At 36.3% G+C, this 19,750-nt stretch overlaps 3 protein-coding genes across 5 annotated transcripts; 2 read left to right on the top strand and 1 right to left on the bottom strand.

The window, feature by feature from the left end:
- Positions 1 to 1,169: 1,169 nt before the first annotated feature.
- Positions 1,170 to 7,355, top strand: LOC137822977 (uncharacterized). Of its 2 annotated transcripts, XM_068628040.1 has the most exons (8): positions 1,170 to 1,450; positions 1,541 to 1,648; positions 1,722 to 1,852; positions 2,806 to 2,906; positions 4,021 to 4,080; positions 4,902 to 5,055; positions 5,344 to 5,463; positions 5,991 to 7,355. In XM_068628040.1, exons 1-6 carry the CDS (start codon positions 1,255 to 1,257, stop codon positions 4,984 to 4,986), a joined length of 681 nt encoding a protein of 226 aa, XP_068484141.1. In that variant the 5' UTR covers positions 1,170 to 1,254; the 3' UTR covers positions 4,987 to 5,055; positions 5,344 to 5,463; positions 5,991 to 7,355. The 2 variants fall into 2 exon arrangements, with proteins under 2 accessions (XP_068484141.1, XP_068484140.1); XM_068628039.1 differs by lacking the exon at positions 5,991 to 7,355 and having other exon boundaries at positions 5,344 to 5,540.
- LOC137822976 (uncharacterized) lies at positions 6,577 to 8,632 on the bottom strand. Of its 2 annotated transcripts, XM_068628038.1 has the most exons (3): positions 8,041 to 8,632; positions 7,216 to 7,470; positions 6,577 to 7,134 (listed from the first exon to the last, which is right to left on the bottom strand). In XM_068628038.1, exons 1-3 carry the CDS (start codon positions 8,420 to 8,422, stop codon positions 6,818 to 6,820), a joined length of 954 nt encoding a protein of 317 aa, XP_068484139.1. In that variant the 5' UTR covers positions 8,423 to 8,632; the 3' UTR covers positions 6,577 to 6,817. The 2 variants fall into 2 exon arrangements, with proteins under 2 accessions (XP_068484139.1, XP_068484138.1); XM_068628037.1 differs by having other exon boundaries at positions 6,577 to 7,470.
- A 3,905-nt stretch (positions 8,633 to 12,537) lies between these two features.
- On the top strand, positions 12,538 to 19,509 carry LOC137820778 (DUF21 domain-containing protein At1g47330). The gene is made up of 12 exons (XM_068625019.1): positions 12,538 to 12,924; positions 13,033 to 13,109; positions 13,192 to 13,275; positions 13,357 to 13,470; positions 13,794 to 13,880; positions 14,104 to 14,243; positions 14,328 to 14,415; positions 14,972 to 15,045; positions 15,170 to 15,351; positions 15,754 to 15,974; positions 18,802 to 18,848; positions 19,020 to 19,509. The coding sequence occupies exons 1-12, from the start codon at positions 12,747 to 12,749 to the stop codon at positions 19,195 to 19,197; spliced, it is 1,470 nt and encodes a 489-aa protein (XP_068481120.1). The 5' UTR covers positions 12,538 to 12,746; the 3' UTR covers positions 19,198 to 19,509.
- The last annotated feature ends 241 nt before the right edge of the window (positions 19,510 to 19,750 follow it).

Here is a 19,750-nt window from a genome sequence, read left to right as displayed (position 1 = left end):
TGTCAAGTCGACCGGGCCCAGGCCAAAGTCGAGTCGAGCGGGCCCGGGCCGATGTCGACTCGAGCAGGCCCAGCCCGATTGAGGCGAGCGAGACTGAGCCGATTTCGAGGCGAGTGAGCCCGGGCAGATGTCGAGACGACTGGGCCTGGGCCGATGTCGAGGCGACCGGGTTCGGGCCGATGTCGACCCGACCGGGCCCGGGCCGATGTCAAGCAAGCTGGGCTCGGTCAGATGTCGAGTGGGCCGGGCCAGTGTCAAGTCGTCCGGGCCCGGACCGATGTCGAGTCGTCTAGGTCGGGGTCAATGTAGAGCCGAGTTGGTCTGTGTTCAAGTTGAGTCGGCTTAGGCCCAGTTCGAGCCAAGTTAGTCTTTATCCATATCAAAATGAATTTAATGTAATTGACAAAGTGGATTTAATATAATTAACAAAATGGATTTAATCTGGATTCAATCCACTTTAAATGGATTTAAAAAAAATCCAAATATATTTGATCTAGTTAAAGTGGATATGGATTTTAAATCCAATCCACTTTGGATTGTATCTGGATTAGATTTTTAGTTATAACATAATTTTTAATATATTATAATCAATAACTCTAAAATCATAAACCATATTTAATAATAAAAAATAATGTTTGAAGAAAAATTTGTTGTTTGTGAGATATTAACAAATAAATTATATTACATATGTTTAAAGTTATAATATACAAATAATTTATAGAAAATAAATTATAAGAGTCTAAGTAAATTGTAATTTTTTAATAAAGTATAATATTAAAATTAAATTATTAAATAAAAAAGTAAAAATAATATATATAGTTATCTTATTTATGTTAAATGATAAAAATATTATTTAATTAAACTATATACTTAGAAATAATCTATTTTTCTTAATTTAAGATATTTTGTATTACTTTGATTATCTTAATTAATATTTTTTTAATATTAAATTACCTATAACTAAAAAGTGCTGGAAAATATCAAATATTTAAAGATAAAGAATTATTCTGCAAAATTTAAAATCAAGCACAAAAAAAGAGTAAAATTCATTAAACTAAAAAAATCATCAAAATGGTTAGAAAATGAAATGGTAACACTTTCCCTCGAGATATATGTTTATTATATCCCTAAGAAAACGATATTAACTTCCCCTTATATATTGGTATGGAAATTATGTAGAGAACGAAAGAAGAAACAATTGGACCCGGAAGAATCGCGCAAAGGTAACGTAGTGAGCAAAAGCAAGCATTTGCGATGCCGTTGCCAACGGTCGTTTCCACCATTTCTTCTTTTTCAGCCATATTTCTGTCCACCGATACGGCGCGCTCTTCACTCCCTGCAAAACGCACCGTTTCCTCTTCCCCTTACTCAGTTCTCTCTCGCAGAGACATCGCTCTGCTCTCCTTCCTCGCGCTCTCTCCACCTGCCTCCGCCATTGACATTGGCATCTGTAGGCACCACTCTTCTTCTACTTCCCCAGCTACATTCGCTGCTTCTCGTCGCATTCGAGAAAACCCTAATTATTGAAATTGTTGCGCAGCAGGACCAAAGAATTGGCTGAAAGAGCAGAAACGGAAGGCCTCCAAGTTCCTATTGGACCCCGTGGATGCCTCCCGCCAAATCCTTCGCTCTGCCTATCTCACTCTCAGTACGTTTTTTCCCCTTTACTCGCCTGCAATGCTTCGTAGCTTGACCAGTTTTCGATTCGGTTCCATTTGCAGCGAAAACCGACGCTACTTATACGGATGAGGATTTAGAGAAGATTCGGCAGCTATTTATATCTGCTGCTAGGGATTGCGTACCTCAGGACCGGAGTTCTTTCGTCAGTTTCCAAGCCAAGAGTGGAGTAGAGGTTTGTGTTCGCCCTCTAATGCCTTGCATAATTCCAACGTCTCGCATGTTTCACTGATTAGGGTTTGGATGACATAATAGAAAAATAGTAATCAACTACGGTAATTGAGTCAATTATCAAAATGTTTTCATATTCCAAAAACCGATCACTCGAATTTTTAAATAAAATAGTTTACTGGAAAATGTGATTTTAACTTTTATACATGTCAGAGTTAAAATAATCTACACTGTTTATAGTACCAAATGTTATAAAATACTTTTTACAACCAAATTTTATCATTTAAAGAGTTTCATAGGCATGCATTATTATGCACCAATAAAAAATCCTATTTAATATTATTTTTAAAGTATTATCTAAAAGTAAATAAACTTACCACACATGTTAATCAGTTATATTATAGTATTAAAAAAATTTAAGCTATCAGTTAAAATACTGTTTTTTTTCCTATTTTAAGACCATATCTAAAATAATATTTTATTGACTGGCGGTGTAAATATCTTCAAATTATTAGTAATAAGTTTCTTGTGCAAAACGGGACATTTCTTTTAGCATTATTTAAGGCTGTTAAAAGGAGACTTTTATATTTTGTTTGGTGAAGGAGAGAAATAGATAGGATGAATATATGTTGGTAGAGTAGAAATAGACAACTAAAAGGTGTTTGGTTGAAGAAAAATAAAGAGTAGATAAGGAGAGAGGGTTGAAGAGAAATAGAGAATAGATAAGGAAAGAGATGAATAGAAATATGTTAAAAAGCGGGTCTCACCATTTTCTAAAAATTATTTCTTCTCTTTCTTCTCTCACCAAAGCCAGAAATATTATTTCCATCCCCATTCTTTCCCTCTGGGGATCTTATTTTGCTGTTGTCCCTGTCCCCAAAAAAGCATGCTACTACTCAAGTGCAAGAATCATTTGGATAGAGACATAATTAGCCTCCACTGTCATTTTATGCGCAGGTGTGCACATTTCGGTTGATTGTGAAGAATGCGGCTTCGTTGCTTGGAAATAAGGATCCTGTAAAGTTGAAAGCCGAAGCTTTGCTAGATAATCTTACAAGGTATCCAATTTCTAGCATTGTTGTGCTGTAGCTTACTGCACCAACTTGTGGCTCTCAAATTCTCTTTTAATTTGTTATTATTTAATATTTTATGTCTAATGCACATATACAAGCAAATGGTGTAATTGAACTTGAATTGTTTTTAAATCTCAAGAAACTGACTGATCCCAAGCAGAAATATTTTGGCCCCGCATAGCAAAATTATTAATGCATTTCTTGTTTAGTCTAAGTGTCCAGGCTGCTTAATGATATTTCTTTGTAGTTTACAACAAAGTGAGCAGTTTGAAGTGCAATGCAGTGGCAAAATCATTTAATTTCTATGCATGATTATCTGGAAGATTTTGTTTCCAGCGTTTCACATTTTATTTCATTATATGTCGCAATTTTCTTTAACCAATATGAAGCAGGACAAAGGTAGGCCTAGTATAACTAAATATTTTGGTTTTAATGGTTGAGATGGAGTTTTGGCGTAATTAATTAGGTTCAGAGCATCTATGTAGTTATTTTGGATAAATTTATGGCAATTCTGATACAATTATGTTCCTATAAGGATATTATTTGGATTGCAAAATTTCTAGGGGGATTATTACTGACTATTCTAGTTTATCATGCTTATAAAAGGGACTGCTGTGCAGAAATGGAGATAGATTTCTACTTTCAGTTATGAATATTATTAAGAGGTTTTCTTGTGTCGTGATAACTGATAGAAATGTAACAAATACAACGAACCTTAACCCGTTGAAGTTTTAGGAGAATAATTTTTTCGTATGATATCAGAGCTAAGTCCCAAGTGTTTCAATAGTTTGATCCTTGCCTCTCCAATTTGTTTTGATAAAACTGAAACTTAACACTTGAAGTTGGCCTTCTCATTTATGTATTCCCTTGGAGCCCAGGTGGCTCTTCCATGATGGGGTATATGATAATGTAACGAAGTTATTCCTGGGTTTTCAGGAGAGTTAGTTCTTGACAGCTGATATCAAATTCCTAAATTTCTGTTATTTCTTTCTCCTGAACCGTGGTTTTCCATATTTCTTAGCAAAATACATGCTGTTCATTTAATTTGATTGCATCTAAAGATGAATGTTTGTTTACCACATCGCTTCTTAAAATGCAGATCTTTCAGCACTATCAGTGGGATGGCAAGTGAAACCAACATTCAACTTGCATCGCATAGGTATTTTTGCTGTCGTAGTTGCTTCCAGGAATATCTTTTAGAAAGACTATTTTTTATTCAAGAAAATTCTCTATGTTATTTGTGAAAGAAGTGAACCTAGTTCATTGACCCCCAAATCTTAGTATTGACTATTAATGAATAATATTCACTTCATTTTTTTGTTACAATTTATTTCATGTTATGCCTAACTGCACTTAATATCAATTACTTGATGAATGAGAGCAGTACCTGAGGTTTTGTGACTTGGAATGAACTTGTAATTTTTTATTGGCTTGATGTACAAAAAATGAGGAGAACTGGGAATTTTGTTTGAGAAGTTCTTAGTTTCTGAAAAGTAGTAGTTAAGCTGGTTGAATGTTCCGAAACATAGGTTGGATTTATTTTGAAACTTTCTTAAGATTTATTCTTCTGTTTTTAACAATTAAAATAAGATGTTCTTGCATTTGATTCAAAGGGGGCTTCATCCAAAAGACTTGATTTTATTGCCTCTCTTTAATTGTTTGTTTATTAATGTTTTGGAGGATTTATCTATTTGGATTAAATCATAAAATCTCTTTAATTGTTTGTTTTTTAATGCTTGGAAGGATTTATCTATTATGGATTAAATTATAAAAGTGTTGGTTTATATGATTTTTTTCCTCATGATTTGCTGCCTGTCTTGGTTTCCTGTTTTTTTTTCTACCCTCTTCAAGTATTAAGGAGACCAAGTTTTATCTTTCAAAGTTATTGTTGCTTGTTTTAATTTTATTTATTATTCGGGTGCTTATTACCTGATTATTGTATCAATGGGTTGTCCCTAAAATCCTTCTTTTTTTTCCCAGAGAAAAGATAGCGGATGCTGTATCAGATACCATATCTGATCTCGACAAATTTGAGCAGGGAATCAGGGATTGCCTTGAAAGTTGAAACCTAACTGTAAAGAATAGCCTCTCCTACTTTTTGATGTGGAAAGTTGATCCTTAAAAAATCGCGCAAGTATGTGCTTCTGTCTATATCCTATGAATTCAGCACTTCGTTTTTCCAAGTGCCTACTTTCCTTTGATTTTTTAAAATTTTTCTAGTTACTATCTACCATAATGAAAAAGGTGGGCCGTATCTATAGTCTTATACTTCAATAACAGATTGCACTTTCAAAACAGACAAACAGACAAATGTTAGTGTATAATTTCATCAACAAATAGACCTGAATATTGTTTTGACTCTAAACTGTCTGAACAAGGCTTTGGGTTTATGCCTTTGCTAATACGTTCTCTTGTTCCTCAGGGAGCTTATTGGTGTAAATAACCAATTATCTGTTATCACCGGTTTGCTGACTGCCGAGAATACCAAAATATGCTCTTGCCGTACTTTAAAATACTTATTTGTTCTCTCAATCTAAAATCTGTAAGCACTCTGTCAATACACATCTGATATTCTTTTTCAATGCATTCAATCCTCTGAATCGTTTCGGAGAGGAAACACTCATGCTCTTAATAGCTTTATCCTTTTGATATTACGGGATGTGTTCATAATTTGATATACTGAATATGTTATAAACTTTGGTAATTTCTAAGTAAAGGTAAATGCTAGGATGTTCTGAAATGATTTCTTAAAATCAGCCAAAAAATATGAGCGTTTTAAATCTTAAACTAAGGCTGTTTCCCTTTTTGTTTGGAACTGTGTGGGGAATGTCCTGCTTTCAACAAAAGGGATCAAATAAATGCATGCGATACGGGATCCGTTATTACTCTAATTTAGATTCTAAATTTGTCACGATATCTTAAATGATGTAGTGTGATTTAGCTGGAAGTATTTTTTGTTGATCGATGCTATCTTTTTGTACTGGTACCTAATTTAGATGGGACATTTTTGTTGATGCTATATGCACTCTGTCAAGTTATTTATTTTTCTTTTTGATGTTTACTGCCCAGTTGTCATCAGTTTATAGATACTCCTCCAATCCAAGGTACAAAGATACGTATATGCCTTGTTGAAAGAGACTGCTATTTCAATGAGGGGGGAGTTATGTTATGGTTGCTGAAGATTTTTGTGTACTTTCAAACTTGGGAGAAAAGTAATAAATGTATTTTTTAAATGGGACAACCCCCATCTTGGAAACTGCCAAATCAAGACAAGAGCTACTTCACATACCTCATTAGGTGAGAATTTCGTTCAGAGTTTAGTTTTTTATTTATAATCAGGTAATATCACAACATATTTAATAAACATTAATTTTTTATAATACTAAAATTCACACATAGAAATGTGTTGAATAAGATATAACAATTGATCACAAAATTAAAATGATTGTCAGCTCTTTATTTTTTAAAAAAATTGCTCTGAACATTCAATATTTGTTGCTTCAATTTTATAGAGTGAAAGATTTGACATTAGCCAGGTTTTGTTAGTTATGACTGGGTGTATTTGTAAGACATAACTGCATTATTTATTTACTAGCATTATTTTCATCATTTTACGCACAGAAGAGACTTGAATTCTTCCATTAAGAACTGGAAAGAGAAAAGAAAGGCTGAGGTCCTTAGGTTATTTATATAGTTTACCCCACGGCACTTCGCCGACGGTGTAGAATATAAATTATACGAGCGACATGATATATTGGCCAACAATTGTTGGACGAATTTGCAAATTAAAATGTGATACCTACTTCCCATGTGCTAGTTGTACAATACAATTAACGAGGATGCATCTAGACAAGATTACGATTAGACATGAATTGGAGACAAGGTGGTTATACATATCAAGCCTGAGTGGTTGGCCCATTATGTGAAACATTTTGATCAGGTGAACCAGAAGCTTCCACCAAGTACAATCGGCAGCATGGCTTCCCATCGTCTGGATTTGTTTGTAGCGATCTGGGCAAACTGCGGAGCTTGTTGAAGAGGTTTAATGGATCATTTAAGAGACCAAAATGGGCATCTGGGTCTCCAATTTGTGAAAGTTTTACATTAGTGAACCCTATGGATGGCAATAGATGGTCTGGCCAATCGCTGTAAAATTGGAAGGCTGAATTGGATAGAGTGGTTGATGACTTATTCATGAAGTCTGCTAAGAGGACTGTGTGGGTTAAGGAGCATTTGTTAGCTAAAATTCTCAGCACTTGCATGGCTTGGGATTGGGTGAGATAGTAGATTATACCTTCTAGAATCCAAACAGTGCTCTTTTGAGGCATGTATCCTGCAATCTCAAGCTTTTCCATCCAGTCATTTTCTCTTATGTCGGCTGCTACTCTGGTTAAGGATTTCGCTTTGGACATAATATGCTGCGAGTCGTATGCGGAGTCCTCGGCTGCTTGTAAAATAGTGGTCTTTACTTCTAACACTCCCGAAAAGTCCACCTCATACACATCACTGTCCTTCAAGCAACTCAAACGATATGCTCTCGTGTCCATTCCTACATTAAAACTTCCACAACTTCATCAATATATAGTTTGTGTACGGGAAAATTACGAGTATATGGAATTAGCAGGGTAAATATAATGCTTTAGGCATGGATTGTTAACAACCTAATTTCTGAGGAATTTGTGCTGCAAAAAAATTATCTGGAATGGCGTGAGTAAAAATATGGACAGATGCACTAGATGGTGATGTCATTGATTATGTTTAGCTCATGGTTAGATAGACTGTGGTCCAAAAAATGGCTAGTGATGATAAACGAATCGGTTTGTCAAAATCAATGAGGTGGCCTTTAAATAGCTTGTAACGTGATCTTGAAGGCGTTAGTAATTTCACCCAAATGTCCCCAATGTTTTAGCCTAACGCTATTATTGTGTTTGAGAGGCTACAAAATCGCACAGCCACATTTGGCCAACATAATAATTACTTATTCTGAGTAACTTAATAGATTCGCACCTCAAAATAACGGTTGGTTAACTGATCAGTTACTGTTACCAATATTAATTAAAAAAAAAAAAGACGAAAGCTGTTTATACAAAATTAAATTAATGGCTGAGTGTGGACAAACCTGCGCCAAGGAGAACAACCTGAGCTGCTCTGCCACTAGGGGAATTAAGGGCATCTTCTAGCCTAGAATCAAACCAGAGGGTTCGTACAGCAAGAATGACTCCAGAAATTTCACGAGCATTGTTGAGACGGTCTTTCTTGATCTTTTCATGGAGGTTTTTCAAGTAAGTTTCCCCTGCCAGTAAATCAGCGAGTGGATCATGGATGGCATGCTTCCACAGAGCCCTTCCCGCAGCAGTTTGGCAAGCTGACCTTTGAAGGAAATCCCATTCTTTTTCAATAGTTGCATGGATTTCTCTAACAGCATCAGTGTTCAGCAAGTCTGGGAGCTTCAGCTCTTGCCATGCTTTGTCCTCAGGCAACCCATTTAGTTTATCTGACATGGTTGTGTGTTACACAAAATAAGGGATTAAGAGGGGCTTCTGAAGAAGATAATGCATGTTATTTATATATAGAGGAGTTTAAAGATTTGGGGTAGGGATAAGGAAAAGAGAACCACACACAATCAAGGATGCCTAAATTATATCCAGCTTCTTGCCTTAGTGAAAGGCAAGGTAACAATGCAGTCCACGACTACCACAACTGCATAGCCCGACCCTTTCCTGCCTCGCCTGTCATTTTTCAACCGCAAAAGTGACATTCTGTGGTTCCCACTACAAATGGTGGGTGCCTCAATTTGGATAACAACAAAACAACTATTCAACCCACTCTATATACATCTCATAAGCGCCTTTGCCATGTAAGCAAACATAATTTATTAAACTCATTTGTTACTATTTCTTATAGATACAGAGACATAGATACGTATAATATCTAAAATGTGGAGACGGAAACACGGATCTATACATTATATAATTATGAATTATATAAATTGACAATAAAGATTTATGTTCATAAGACGGAAACACGGATCTATATATTATATAATTATGAATTATATAAATTGACAATAAAGATTTATGTTCATAAGGATGTTTCATTTTTTTTAGCACAAAGATGTTTCTCGTGACTGGTTCAAAAGGATTTGTTTCCTATTTTTATAATCATATTAAAATTTATACAATAAGTTTGAGTTTTTAAAAAATTGACTCATTTTTATAATTGTGTTAGAACTTTGCTAGAATTTTTAAAAATTCAACAAATATTTTTGAATTATATACTTCATCGATATGTGTGTTTTACGAGTATCAGTGTCTGATACGTGTGTCCAACCTCATTCTTACCTAATCATTTGCATTTTTTTTATTTGTTTATCTGTCTCAATTCAATTGGACTAAATGGCTTAATTATCACCACTTTGATCTTCCGTTAATTCTCTTAAAACGCAAATCACAAATACTAGAATCAATGATTCCTTTTTATATAGATGGTGAGAATAAGGTTTATTGTATTGTTTTGTTGTTAAGTTTTACCTTCTCTTTTTATATATAAACGCTTTGTTGTTTTTGACATGGTATAGTTTTTTTACTTTCACTAATACAGTTTTATGAAAAGTAGATTTTCCCTTTGCATACGGCTATTTCTTTTCTCTCATTGTAATGTGAATCTCTTTATTTTGTCCAGGTTAATTTTTTATTTTAGTCTTGTTTTCAATATGAATCACTGTTTTAATGTTCTTGGTATCAGAGCATTCTCTTATTTTTCAATCTCTTAGCAAGTTTTTCAACCTGCTCTGCTTGTGTTCCGCTTTTTTTTGTTAGTTTTCTTGTTTTGTCTTCTTGTTTGGTTTCTTGCTCGTTCTTCTTCATTTTTTTCGTCTTTATTGATTCTTCAACCATCGAGAACATCTTTGTCATGGATCTTTATATGAATCCCTCCTGTGCATACTACCTACATCCCCCATGAAAATCGTGGAGCCGTTCTTTTCACTCCTCAACTCAAGGAACATAATTATCATTCTGGAAGAGGAATATGACAGTCATTTTGATATGAACGATCGTGTGTAGAAGCGTCTAGGTCTTCTCGTAAGAGATTTCGAAGAACGATTAGACTTTGGACAAAGGGAACCTTTAGGTGACTTCCAATTATACCAAGAACAAGAAATGATAGAGAATTGAGAAACGAAAACAAAGTGCATATATTATTAATATTTCCAATAATAGTTCAATACTCTATTTATAGAGTACTAAAGATAACAAATGATAAAGATAAATGACAAAAAGATAAATGATAAAATCCTAACTAATTAAATCTCAACTAAAGATAAATGATAAATGATAGAACTACTAATTAAATCCTAACTAATTAAATCCCAACTAAAGATAAATGATAAAACTACTAATTAAATCCTAACTAATTAAATCCTAAAACTTTAGAATATAACACATTTTATCCCAGAAAACTAAAATTTGTGGATGGCAGTATCAACGTGCCTGAGCGCGTGATGATCCTAATTTCGAAACATAGGAGATGAACAATGTCATAGTGTTATAATATATTAACTGCACATTATCTGCTTAAATAACTGAAACCGTGGTGTTTAAGATAAGATGCATTTTTTTCTTTCAATAAAATACTTTTATGAAGAGTGGATTTCCCCTTTGCATGTAACTATTTCTTTTTTCTTGTGTAAACTATAATGTCAATCTCTTAACTTTGTCTGGCTTAATTTTTAGTGTCACTTTTTTTTTCAATATGAATTACTGTTTGAATGCATTTGGAAAGAAATACCATTTGTTTTAAGATTTGAATATATATTACGTGTTAACCATCAAATAAGCATAGAGATTTAATTATTATTTAATACACATTCAAAAACTAATTTCTTGATATACTAAAATTTATTTAAAAAAATATCTCTTTTTAGTCACTCACATAAACTTAAAACATACTCTTAACAGCATGCAAATCCTTTTTTTTTCTTCATAAAATATCTAAATCCTAAACGACACTTACCATTATTTTGCTTGCTTGATTGTTTATTTGGGTTGTTTTTTTATGTGAGTTTTATTTTTAAAATGTGTGATTTTTTTTAAAAATAATTAAAAATAATCCATAGTTATATACAAATATACTGTAAAAATTGGATCAAAATATATAAGTTTATTTATTTAAAATTTATACATTAGTAATCAATAGTAGTTGTCATCAAGTTCGAGTTGTAAGTGTGATACTTCGTTACAAAAAAAAATCATTAAAAATATAATTATAAGTAACCCAAACCAATCATAAAACAAAACTATGATTAGCAAAATTTAATTAGAATGAACTTATAATTTGAAGTTTTTTTTATTATATTCTCTGATCACACTAATATTAAAACTATTTTTAGGATTCGTTTACACGTGTTACTAAAATTAAATTCCTGAATCCATCTACAGAAAAACCAAGTAGGAAAATTTTAATTTGGTTAAAAGGACAAATGAATGGAGAAAACAGATAAGCAAAACCGTCTTTCCATCTCCTTCAAATATTTTAATGCTAGAACAGTGACGCAGAAGCCAAGAAATGCGTATCCAACCGAACAACTTTGCAGGAATATTATCCCAGGTTATACAGTATAAACTTCCATACCTGTAAAATGTTCCTAACAAATAAAAATATTAAGTATTGTAATTTTCTTATTTTGCTTAATTACAGATTCGTGTGATTATTAAAAAAAAAATCAAACTATTTGCTTACTCTTCACGGTTGTTTTTATTTCCAATTTTAGTATTTTAGGAAGTAATTATAGGTCCTAATTTTTACATAATTTTCTGTAATAATTAACACTATCAGATTTTTTTTTTTGAAATAATTATACTCACTTAAAAAATCTTCTCTGGGGTTAGCGTGAAGTATGAACTTTTATCTAGCAGAATATAAAATTCATTTTTCAGGATAAAAAAATATTTAATGACAATACAAATTTTTTATACTATTATATTATCTAATTATAAATTAACTTAAAAATTGTTATGCATTGAATACGACAACCCCATTCACTACCTTTTGAAAGAGTATTGATTTGAATTGATAATAAATTGCATGTGCTTTTAAATATCCTGATACCTATGTCCATACAGTAGGCAAAATGAGATTGTGTTAGAGGTTTTCCAAGTTTGAATGATTTTAAAACAATAATATGCTAAATGATAATATAAAATTATTAATAAAGTATACGAAATCAATTTTATAATAAAAATTAATAAGCCTTTAATGTATTTTATTAGTTATATTTCTCTCTTTCTTTTTATAACTTTCAAATTTTTAATATTTAAAATTCAAGATAACAATGCCGTTAAACACAATTATCGAACAAATTGAAGTCAATGAGACCACATTAATATTTATTATATTATTATAAAGAGGTTACGTTAGTTAGTATCTGTGGTGCAAGAAAATGTTTTCCCAAAACTAATTACCAATAAAGAAACTATGTGGTTTGTTTTGTGAGTGGAGCGATGTGTGAGAAGAGGAAGTAAAAGCAGGAGAAAAGTGACACGAGTCAGACTTTGAATTGGGAAAACCAGTCAACATGCACTGTAACAATAAAGAAAGAATGGAATTAGGTATTTTCATCATTATTACTATTTATTATTCTCTTTATGCCCACACACACACTTTATTGTGATGTAAGAAACACAACAACTCCCAAAACCGCAAACCACTGAAGGAAAAAGCTGATCACATCAGCATCGCCTAACCTCTTACCTTAAAATAAGAGAACAAAAACAACCTTAGCCGTGCAGTGCTTTCTTCGTAGTGTCTGAGTGTCTTCAGAGAGAGATGGCGGCGGAGATACCGTGTTGCGGCACAAAGTTCTCATTGTACGTGTTGGTGATCGTAGGATTAGTCTGCTTCGCGGGCCTAATGGCTGGTCTCACTCTCGGACTCATGTCTCTTGGACTCGTCGACCTCGAAGTTCTCATGAAATCTGGCCGTCCTCAGGATCGAATTCACGCTTGTTCGTACTATCCCCTTTTCCTCCTTCCAACAATTCTAATTTAGTATCACTCCTTCTTCCTACTCATCCATTTTTTCTTTCTCTCTTTCTTTCTTTCTTTCTTTGCAGCTAAAATTTATCCAGTGGTCAAGAACCAGCATCTTCTGCTTTGCACGCTTCTAATTGGAAACTCCTTAGCCATGGAGGTATTGTCAATTAACCTATTTAACCTTTCATTGTAATAATAATAATTATTATTATTATGAATTTTAATGTTTCTATTTGTAGGCTCTCCCCATTTTTCTTGATTCGCTGGTGCATCCTGCTGCTGCAATCTTGATTTCGGTCACTCTTATCCTCGTGTTTGGGGAGGTAATTATTGATTTGTGTCATATGAGTAATCTTACTTGGACTGTTTTGTTGAGTGAGGTTACCTGTTCTTGATCGGTGCAGATATTGCCGCAAGCAATTTGCACAAGATATGGATTAACAGTTGGAGCAACGCTGGCTCCATTTGTTCGTGTTCTTCTTCTTGTTTTCTACCCCGTTTCTTATCCAATCAGCAAGGTATGCTTTTATAGATTGCAAGTCACTGCAAGCTGTTAGTGAGGAGTTGAATGAGATGTTTGGATGTGAGAAGTTGAAAACAGGGAATCACAGTTGAGAAGCGAAAGCAGTGTTTTTTAGTTTACGTCTGAAATGGGAAACCAATCACGCTATTTCACACTAGAGCTAAGGTTTAAAATTTGAATCATTTTAGGAGAGGTGTGAATATTTACTACGTGGATAGAATATCTCTGAAAGGGGATATGTATGGGCGTGATGTGATAAAAAAACTGTATGATTACTATATTAAAAGAAAATTCTGATGGAGATTATTATATTTTCAGGTTCTTGATTGGATGTTGGGTAAAGGACATGCTGCCCTTTTGAAGAGGGCAGAGCTCAAGACTTTTGTGAATTTTCATGGAAATGAGGTGTGTGTCTATAATATATATATAATTGAAAATTTGGAGATCCAAGTTTTAGAGGATTTATAAAACTAATGCCTTTATATTCATTTGAATGCTTTAAGACGTGCTTCTGTATTATTATTATGAGCGTGGGTTTCAAATTTATAATAATTATGCTCTAGTTATTTCAGAATAATACTGTTGTGTGCTCTCATGAACATGGATACGTGATTGTGTTCTTTTGTAGGCCGGTAAAGGAGGAGATTTAACTCATGACGAAACGACCATCATTACTGGGGCACTTGAGTTGACAGAAAAGACTGCAAAAGATGCCATGACTCCCATTTCAAAGGCATTTTCCCTTGATCTGGATGCAACTCTAAATTTGTGGGTTTGTGAATTCTTTATGTTCTCTCAACTATTCTTAGGTCTTATTTTGTTCTAACTATGTCCTTTTTGTCTGCACTGAAGGGAGACACTGAATTCCATAATGACAATTGGTCATAGTAGAGTTCCAGTTTATGCAGGAGAAAAAACTAATATCATTGGACTTGTTCTGGTAATTTTTCTAATTTTCTTCCGTTTCAGATTTTGTAAATAAACGCACAGGATTATAGATGGCTAGTTTCAGATAATGTCCATAATTAATGTCTATGTTATAACTCTTGTAATCATATTGTTGTGGTGAACATTATTAAGTCAAGTTTCAAATTATTTGTTCGGTTTTGTAAGTTGGTGCATTTTGGCTACATCAAATGGTAACAATATCATACTATTATACTATTGTTTTTTTTTTACTGTTATAATGGTTGTTCGGATGAAATGCATGAAAATTTTTATAAGGATTGATGTCAAGCCTGAGTGAGGTCTTCTAGCAGACCTGATTGTGATTATTGTTTATGATATACGTAGGAGTAATAGATTGTGGATCTGGTATTGTGAGAAGGGTATAACTGATATATAATAAAACATTACTGTCAAATCACTCTGAAATAAAATATTGCGTGAGAAATAGTAAAAAAGAGAAACTCCAGCATTAGCCTTAGCCTACCAGGTCTGCACGATTATGCCATTCATTCTTTGTTAGTTAATGTTCTGTTCACTTGTATGCCCAGGTGAAAAATCTCTTTATGGTTGATTCAAAGGCTGCAGTTCCTCTAAGAAAAATGGTCATCAGAAAAATTCCTCGGTAATCCTTTTTCACACATGAGATGGGATACATTGTGCTTACATACGAACTAGATCGCATATGTGTATGGTTTATATGCTTGCCATTGCCGTTACAAGGTAGTCATTATTTATTCATCCTGCAGTGTTTCAGAGAACATGCCTCTGTATGATATACTGAACGAATTTCAGAAGGGTCACAGTCATATTGCAGTAGTGTATAAGGATCTAAACGGTAAAAACGAGGCCCCAAAAAAGGTCAAAGATGGGGAACAACATGACAGGGACAACTATAAGAATAAGGGAGAGAATGCACCCTTGGATAAAGGTAGAGATTTAAATAAAAGTAGAATAAATTTCAGTTTTTTTGTTGAGTACGTGCTTTCGAAATATTATGTGTGGTTTGCAATTTGTTGAACTCATAAAGCAGGATATGGTAAATTGTACTTTAGTTCCCTTGAGTGTCATCAGTCCTCCTGTCTGCTGACCTTCCTGATTATTTTAGGAAGCTTTTGTACCCAGATATTGTCATTTGTATTCAAAATTTGGGTTTCCTTCTTTGAAGGTCATTTTCAGAACCGTGTGGTTTTACTTCACACTTTTGTGGTTTTCTTCCTGCATGTTTATATATATGCTCTATTGTATTATTTAGTATTAAGATCCTTTGTGGTTGACTCAGTGAAACTCTTGGTGACTATCTTTTTATACCTCACCGTGGCTGCATATATAGGTTCTAGATTGGAGTCAGGTGATACTTTGACTACTGTTACTAAGATTGATGGTGCTCAAGCAAAGAAAAGTCCACCAACAACTCCTGCTTTTAAAAAGCGACATAGAGGTTGTTCATACTGCATCCTGGACCTTGATAATGCGCCCCTGCCAGTATTTCCACTTAATGAAGTGGTTGTTGGTGTTATTACAATGGAGGATGTCATCGAAGAGCTTCTTCAGGTTAGAAGCTATAGTGCATTTATAGTTAGTAGTTTGTGCTCCAAATTATCTAGCCCTGTGTATCTGTTTTCGCTTTTTCATCCCTATTATATTCACCATTTGTTATCTTCTGCCGATGCACAATTCGCCATCCAATGTTCCTTCCCTGTTTTCACTCAGTATGGATGATTAAGTGCTATTTCTGTGGTTAGTTATTGAAGAAGGAACTACCTGATTTGAATTCTGCAGGACTACTTCCCTGTTACATGTAGATAAGGGGAAAAAAATCCAAATTACAAAATACAATCCATAATTATCCTCATATTAGTTTTAATCCATTCAAATAGATTTATTTTAAATTTAAATCCATATTTTTGAATTTTAAATCCAATCCATTTAATTGGAAATGGATTAGATATATATTGGATACATTTTTGGATTATCCAAATTGTGTTTTGGGATGGATTTTGACTTGGCCCGATCCAAGTTAAGCCAAGAAAATCCAGCCGATGTCGAACCGAGTGGGTCTGGGCCGTTGTCTAACCGAGCAGTCCCGAGCCGATTTCGAGCCAAGCGCACCCGGGTCGTTCTTGAGCAGAGCATTCCCGAGTCGATGTCGAGCCGAGTTGGCCCGGACCGATGTCAAGGCAAGCTGGCCCGGGCCGATATCGAGTCAAGCAAGCCCGGGCTGATGTCGAGTCGTCAGGCCCACATCGATGTCGAACCGAACGGGTCAGGCCAATGTCAAGTTGAGCAAGCCTGGGCCAATGTCGAGCCTCCCAGGCTCGAGCCGATGTCGAGTGGAGCGGGTCTGGGTTGATGTCGAGTCGATTAGGCCCAAGCCAATGTCGAGTCGATTAGGCCCAAGCCAATGTCGAGTCTCCCGGGCCCGGGCCGATGTCAAGCCGAACGAGCCCAGGCCAATGTCGAGCTGAGCAAGCCCGGGATGATGTCTAGCCGAACGGGCCCAGGTCAATGTCAAGTCTCCCGAGCCCGGGACAATGTAGAGGCGATTGGGCCCAGGCCAATGTCGAGTCTCCTGGGCTCGAGCCAATGTCAAGCCGAATGGGCCGGGGTCGATATCGAGCCAAACGGGCCCGAACCGATGTTGAGTCTCCCAAGACCGAGCCGATGTTGAGTCGATTGGGCCCAGGCCAATGTCGAGCCGAGATGGCCTGAGCCAATGTTGAGTCTCTCGGGCCCCGGCTGATGTCAAGCCGAACGGGCTCGGGCCATTATCGAGTGAAGCGCGCCTGGGTCTATGTAGAGTCGATTGGGCCCTAACCAATGTCGAGCTAAGCGGGCCCAGGCTGATATCAAAACGAGCAGCCCCGGCCCGATGTCAAGCCGAGCAGGCCCAGCACGATGGCAAGCCGAGCGGGTTCGGGTCGTTGTCGAGTCGAACGGGCTCGGGCCGATGTCGAATCATCCAGGTCCGGGCCATTGTTGAATCGTCTGGGCCGATGTCGATTCGTTTGGGTGCGGGCCCATGTTGAATCTTTCGGGCCCGGGCTGATGTCGAGTGGAGCGGGCCTGGGTCTATGTCGAGTCGATTGGGCCTTGGCCAATGTCAAGCCGAGCGGGACCGAGCCGATATCGAGTCGTCCGAGTCTGGACCGATGTTGAGCCAAACGGGCCTGAACCGATGTCGAGTCTCCCGGGCCCAGACCGATGTTGAGTCGATTGGGCCCGGGCCAATGTCGAGTCGAGCTGGCCCGAGCCAATGGCGAGCGCGCCTGTGTTTATGTCAAGTCGATTGGGCTCTGACCAATGTCGAACCGAGCGGGCCCGGGCCGATGTCGGGTCATCCGGGCTCGAGTCGATGTCGATTGGAGCGGGCTCGGGTCGATGTCAAGTCGATTGGGACCTGGCTAATGTCGAGCCAAGCGGGCCCAGACCGATGTCGAGTCGAATGGGCTTGGGCTCGGGCCGATGTCGAATCATCCAGGTCCGGGCCATTGTCGAATCGTCTGGGCCGATGTCGAGTCGTTTGGGCCCTGGCCGATGTTGAATCGCCCGGGCCCGGGCTGATGTCGAGTCGATTGGGCTCGGGCCGATGTCAAGTCGAGCCGTCTCGAGCCAATGTCGAGTGGAGCGAGCCTGAGTCTATGTCGAGTCGATTAGGCCCTGGCCAATGTCGAACCAAGCGGGCCCGAGCTGATGTCGAGTCGTCAGGACCCAGGCCATTGTCGAGTCGTCCGACCCTGGATCGATGTCGAGTCGTCCGGGTTCAGGCCAATGTCGAGTGGAGCAGGCCCGGGTCGATATCGAGTCGATTGGACCCTGACTAATGTGGAGTTGAGTGGGCCCGAGCCGATGTCAAGTCGAGCGGACCCGGGCCGATGTTGAGTCGAATGGGCTCGGACCATTGTCGAGTCGTCCGGGCCCGAGCCGATGTCGAACCGAGTTGGTTCTCTTTCAGGTTTAGTCGGCTTAAACCCGGTTCAAGACAAGTTAATTTGTGTCCATATCAAAATAAATTTAATGTAATTGACAAAATAAATTTAATCTAATTAACAAAATGGATTAAATCTATATTTAATCCATTTAAATGGATTTAAAAAATTTTATTTAAATTTGATCATTTAAATTTGATCGTATTAAAATGGATATGAATTTCAATCCATTTATTTGGACTTGGGTTGCATGTGGTCCAGTCCAATCCATGACCACCTAGATGTAGATGTTTGAAACTGCTAGATTGGGTTGTTTTGCTGGCAGAGTCCTAAGAGCTTCATGTTTATTATTCTTGTTATGAACGCATATACAAGTTGCAGTTTTGCTTCTATTGCCTTTTAATTTAGCTTTATGGGTTGATTCATCTTCATTAAATGTTTGTGTATTTCAGGAGGAGATATTAGATGAAACTGATGAATATGTCAATATCCATAACAAGTAAGCTCCTAACTGATTAATCTCATTCGCCATCTGATGCAGTCCAGTTTAGTTTGGTCACTTTGTTACAAGCTGGCATTATGTCTTCTTCGCATTTGGTTTATTGTGTAACAATGGATCATTGTTAGCTTATTGTAAGAAGCATATTAAACTGAGTTATTGCAAATGCAGGATAAAAGTTAACATGAATGCTTCAAAGGAGAAGGCTTCTGATGCAAATCTGTTTCAACCTTCTCAAGCGGTTCAAGGACATACACCAACTAATTCAATCTCTACAGCTACTTCTGCAACAGGCTCACCTACCACAATCGATCTAATCTCTGAAAGTGAGTCACTAAGGAATCAATAGTTCATAAAGAATAAGAGAATGACATAGGTTTGAGCTTGTGTTGAAAAGGCAAAGCAGTATATAGTTTCTTGTAAAATTTCCTTGTATTATATTATGTTAATAATTTAATATAGAGAAAGGAGCACTATGGTAGCGTGTGGCTCGCCAGACAAAACAGAATGGAGCTTTTTTTTCACTTTTGATGAAAGTGGAGTGCAAATCTATCACTCTCTAATATTACACCCAATTCTGTTTATTTTTGAAATGTACTAAACATAAAACAGAGCTTTCATGTTATATTCTATCTCAGTTTCGCTAGTTTATTGACTGCTACCTTTGTCTAAGATATTTTAATGTTGGATTATTCCTGTTGCATGATATCCTAATGTGCTTGTGTATAGTGTATTTGTATTGTAGTGCGAATTTAGAGAGACAAATGAGCAGTGATTGAGAATGTCGTGACTGATGCAACTAAGTGAGATGAGATTTGTTAAATAAAAAATTAGATTTATTTTTAAATTTTAATAATATTTAACTAAAATAAAAGGTATTAAAATGAGTTTATTAGAGTGCT

Source organism: Phaseolus vulgaris, chromosome 9 (assembly GCF_000499845.2).
Source record: "Phaseolus vulgaris cultivar G19833 chromosome 9, P. vulgaris v2.0, whole genome shotgun sequence".
Lineage (NCBI taxonomy): Eukaryota > Viridiplantae > Streptophyta > Magnoliopsida > Fabales > Fabaceae > Phaseolus > Phaseolus vulgaris.
The sequence above is the reverse complement of the archived record's forward strand: the minus strand, read 5'-3'. Positions and strand labels throughout refer to the sequence as shown.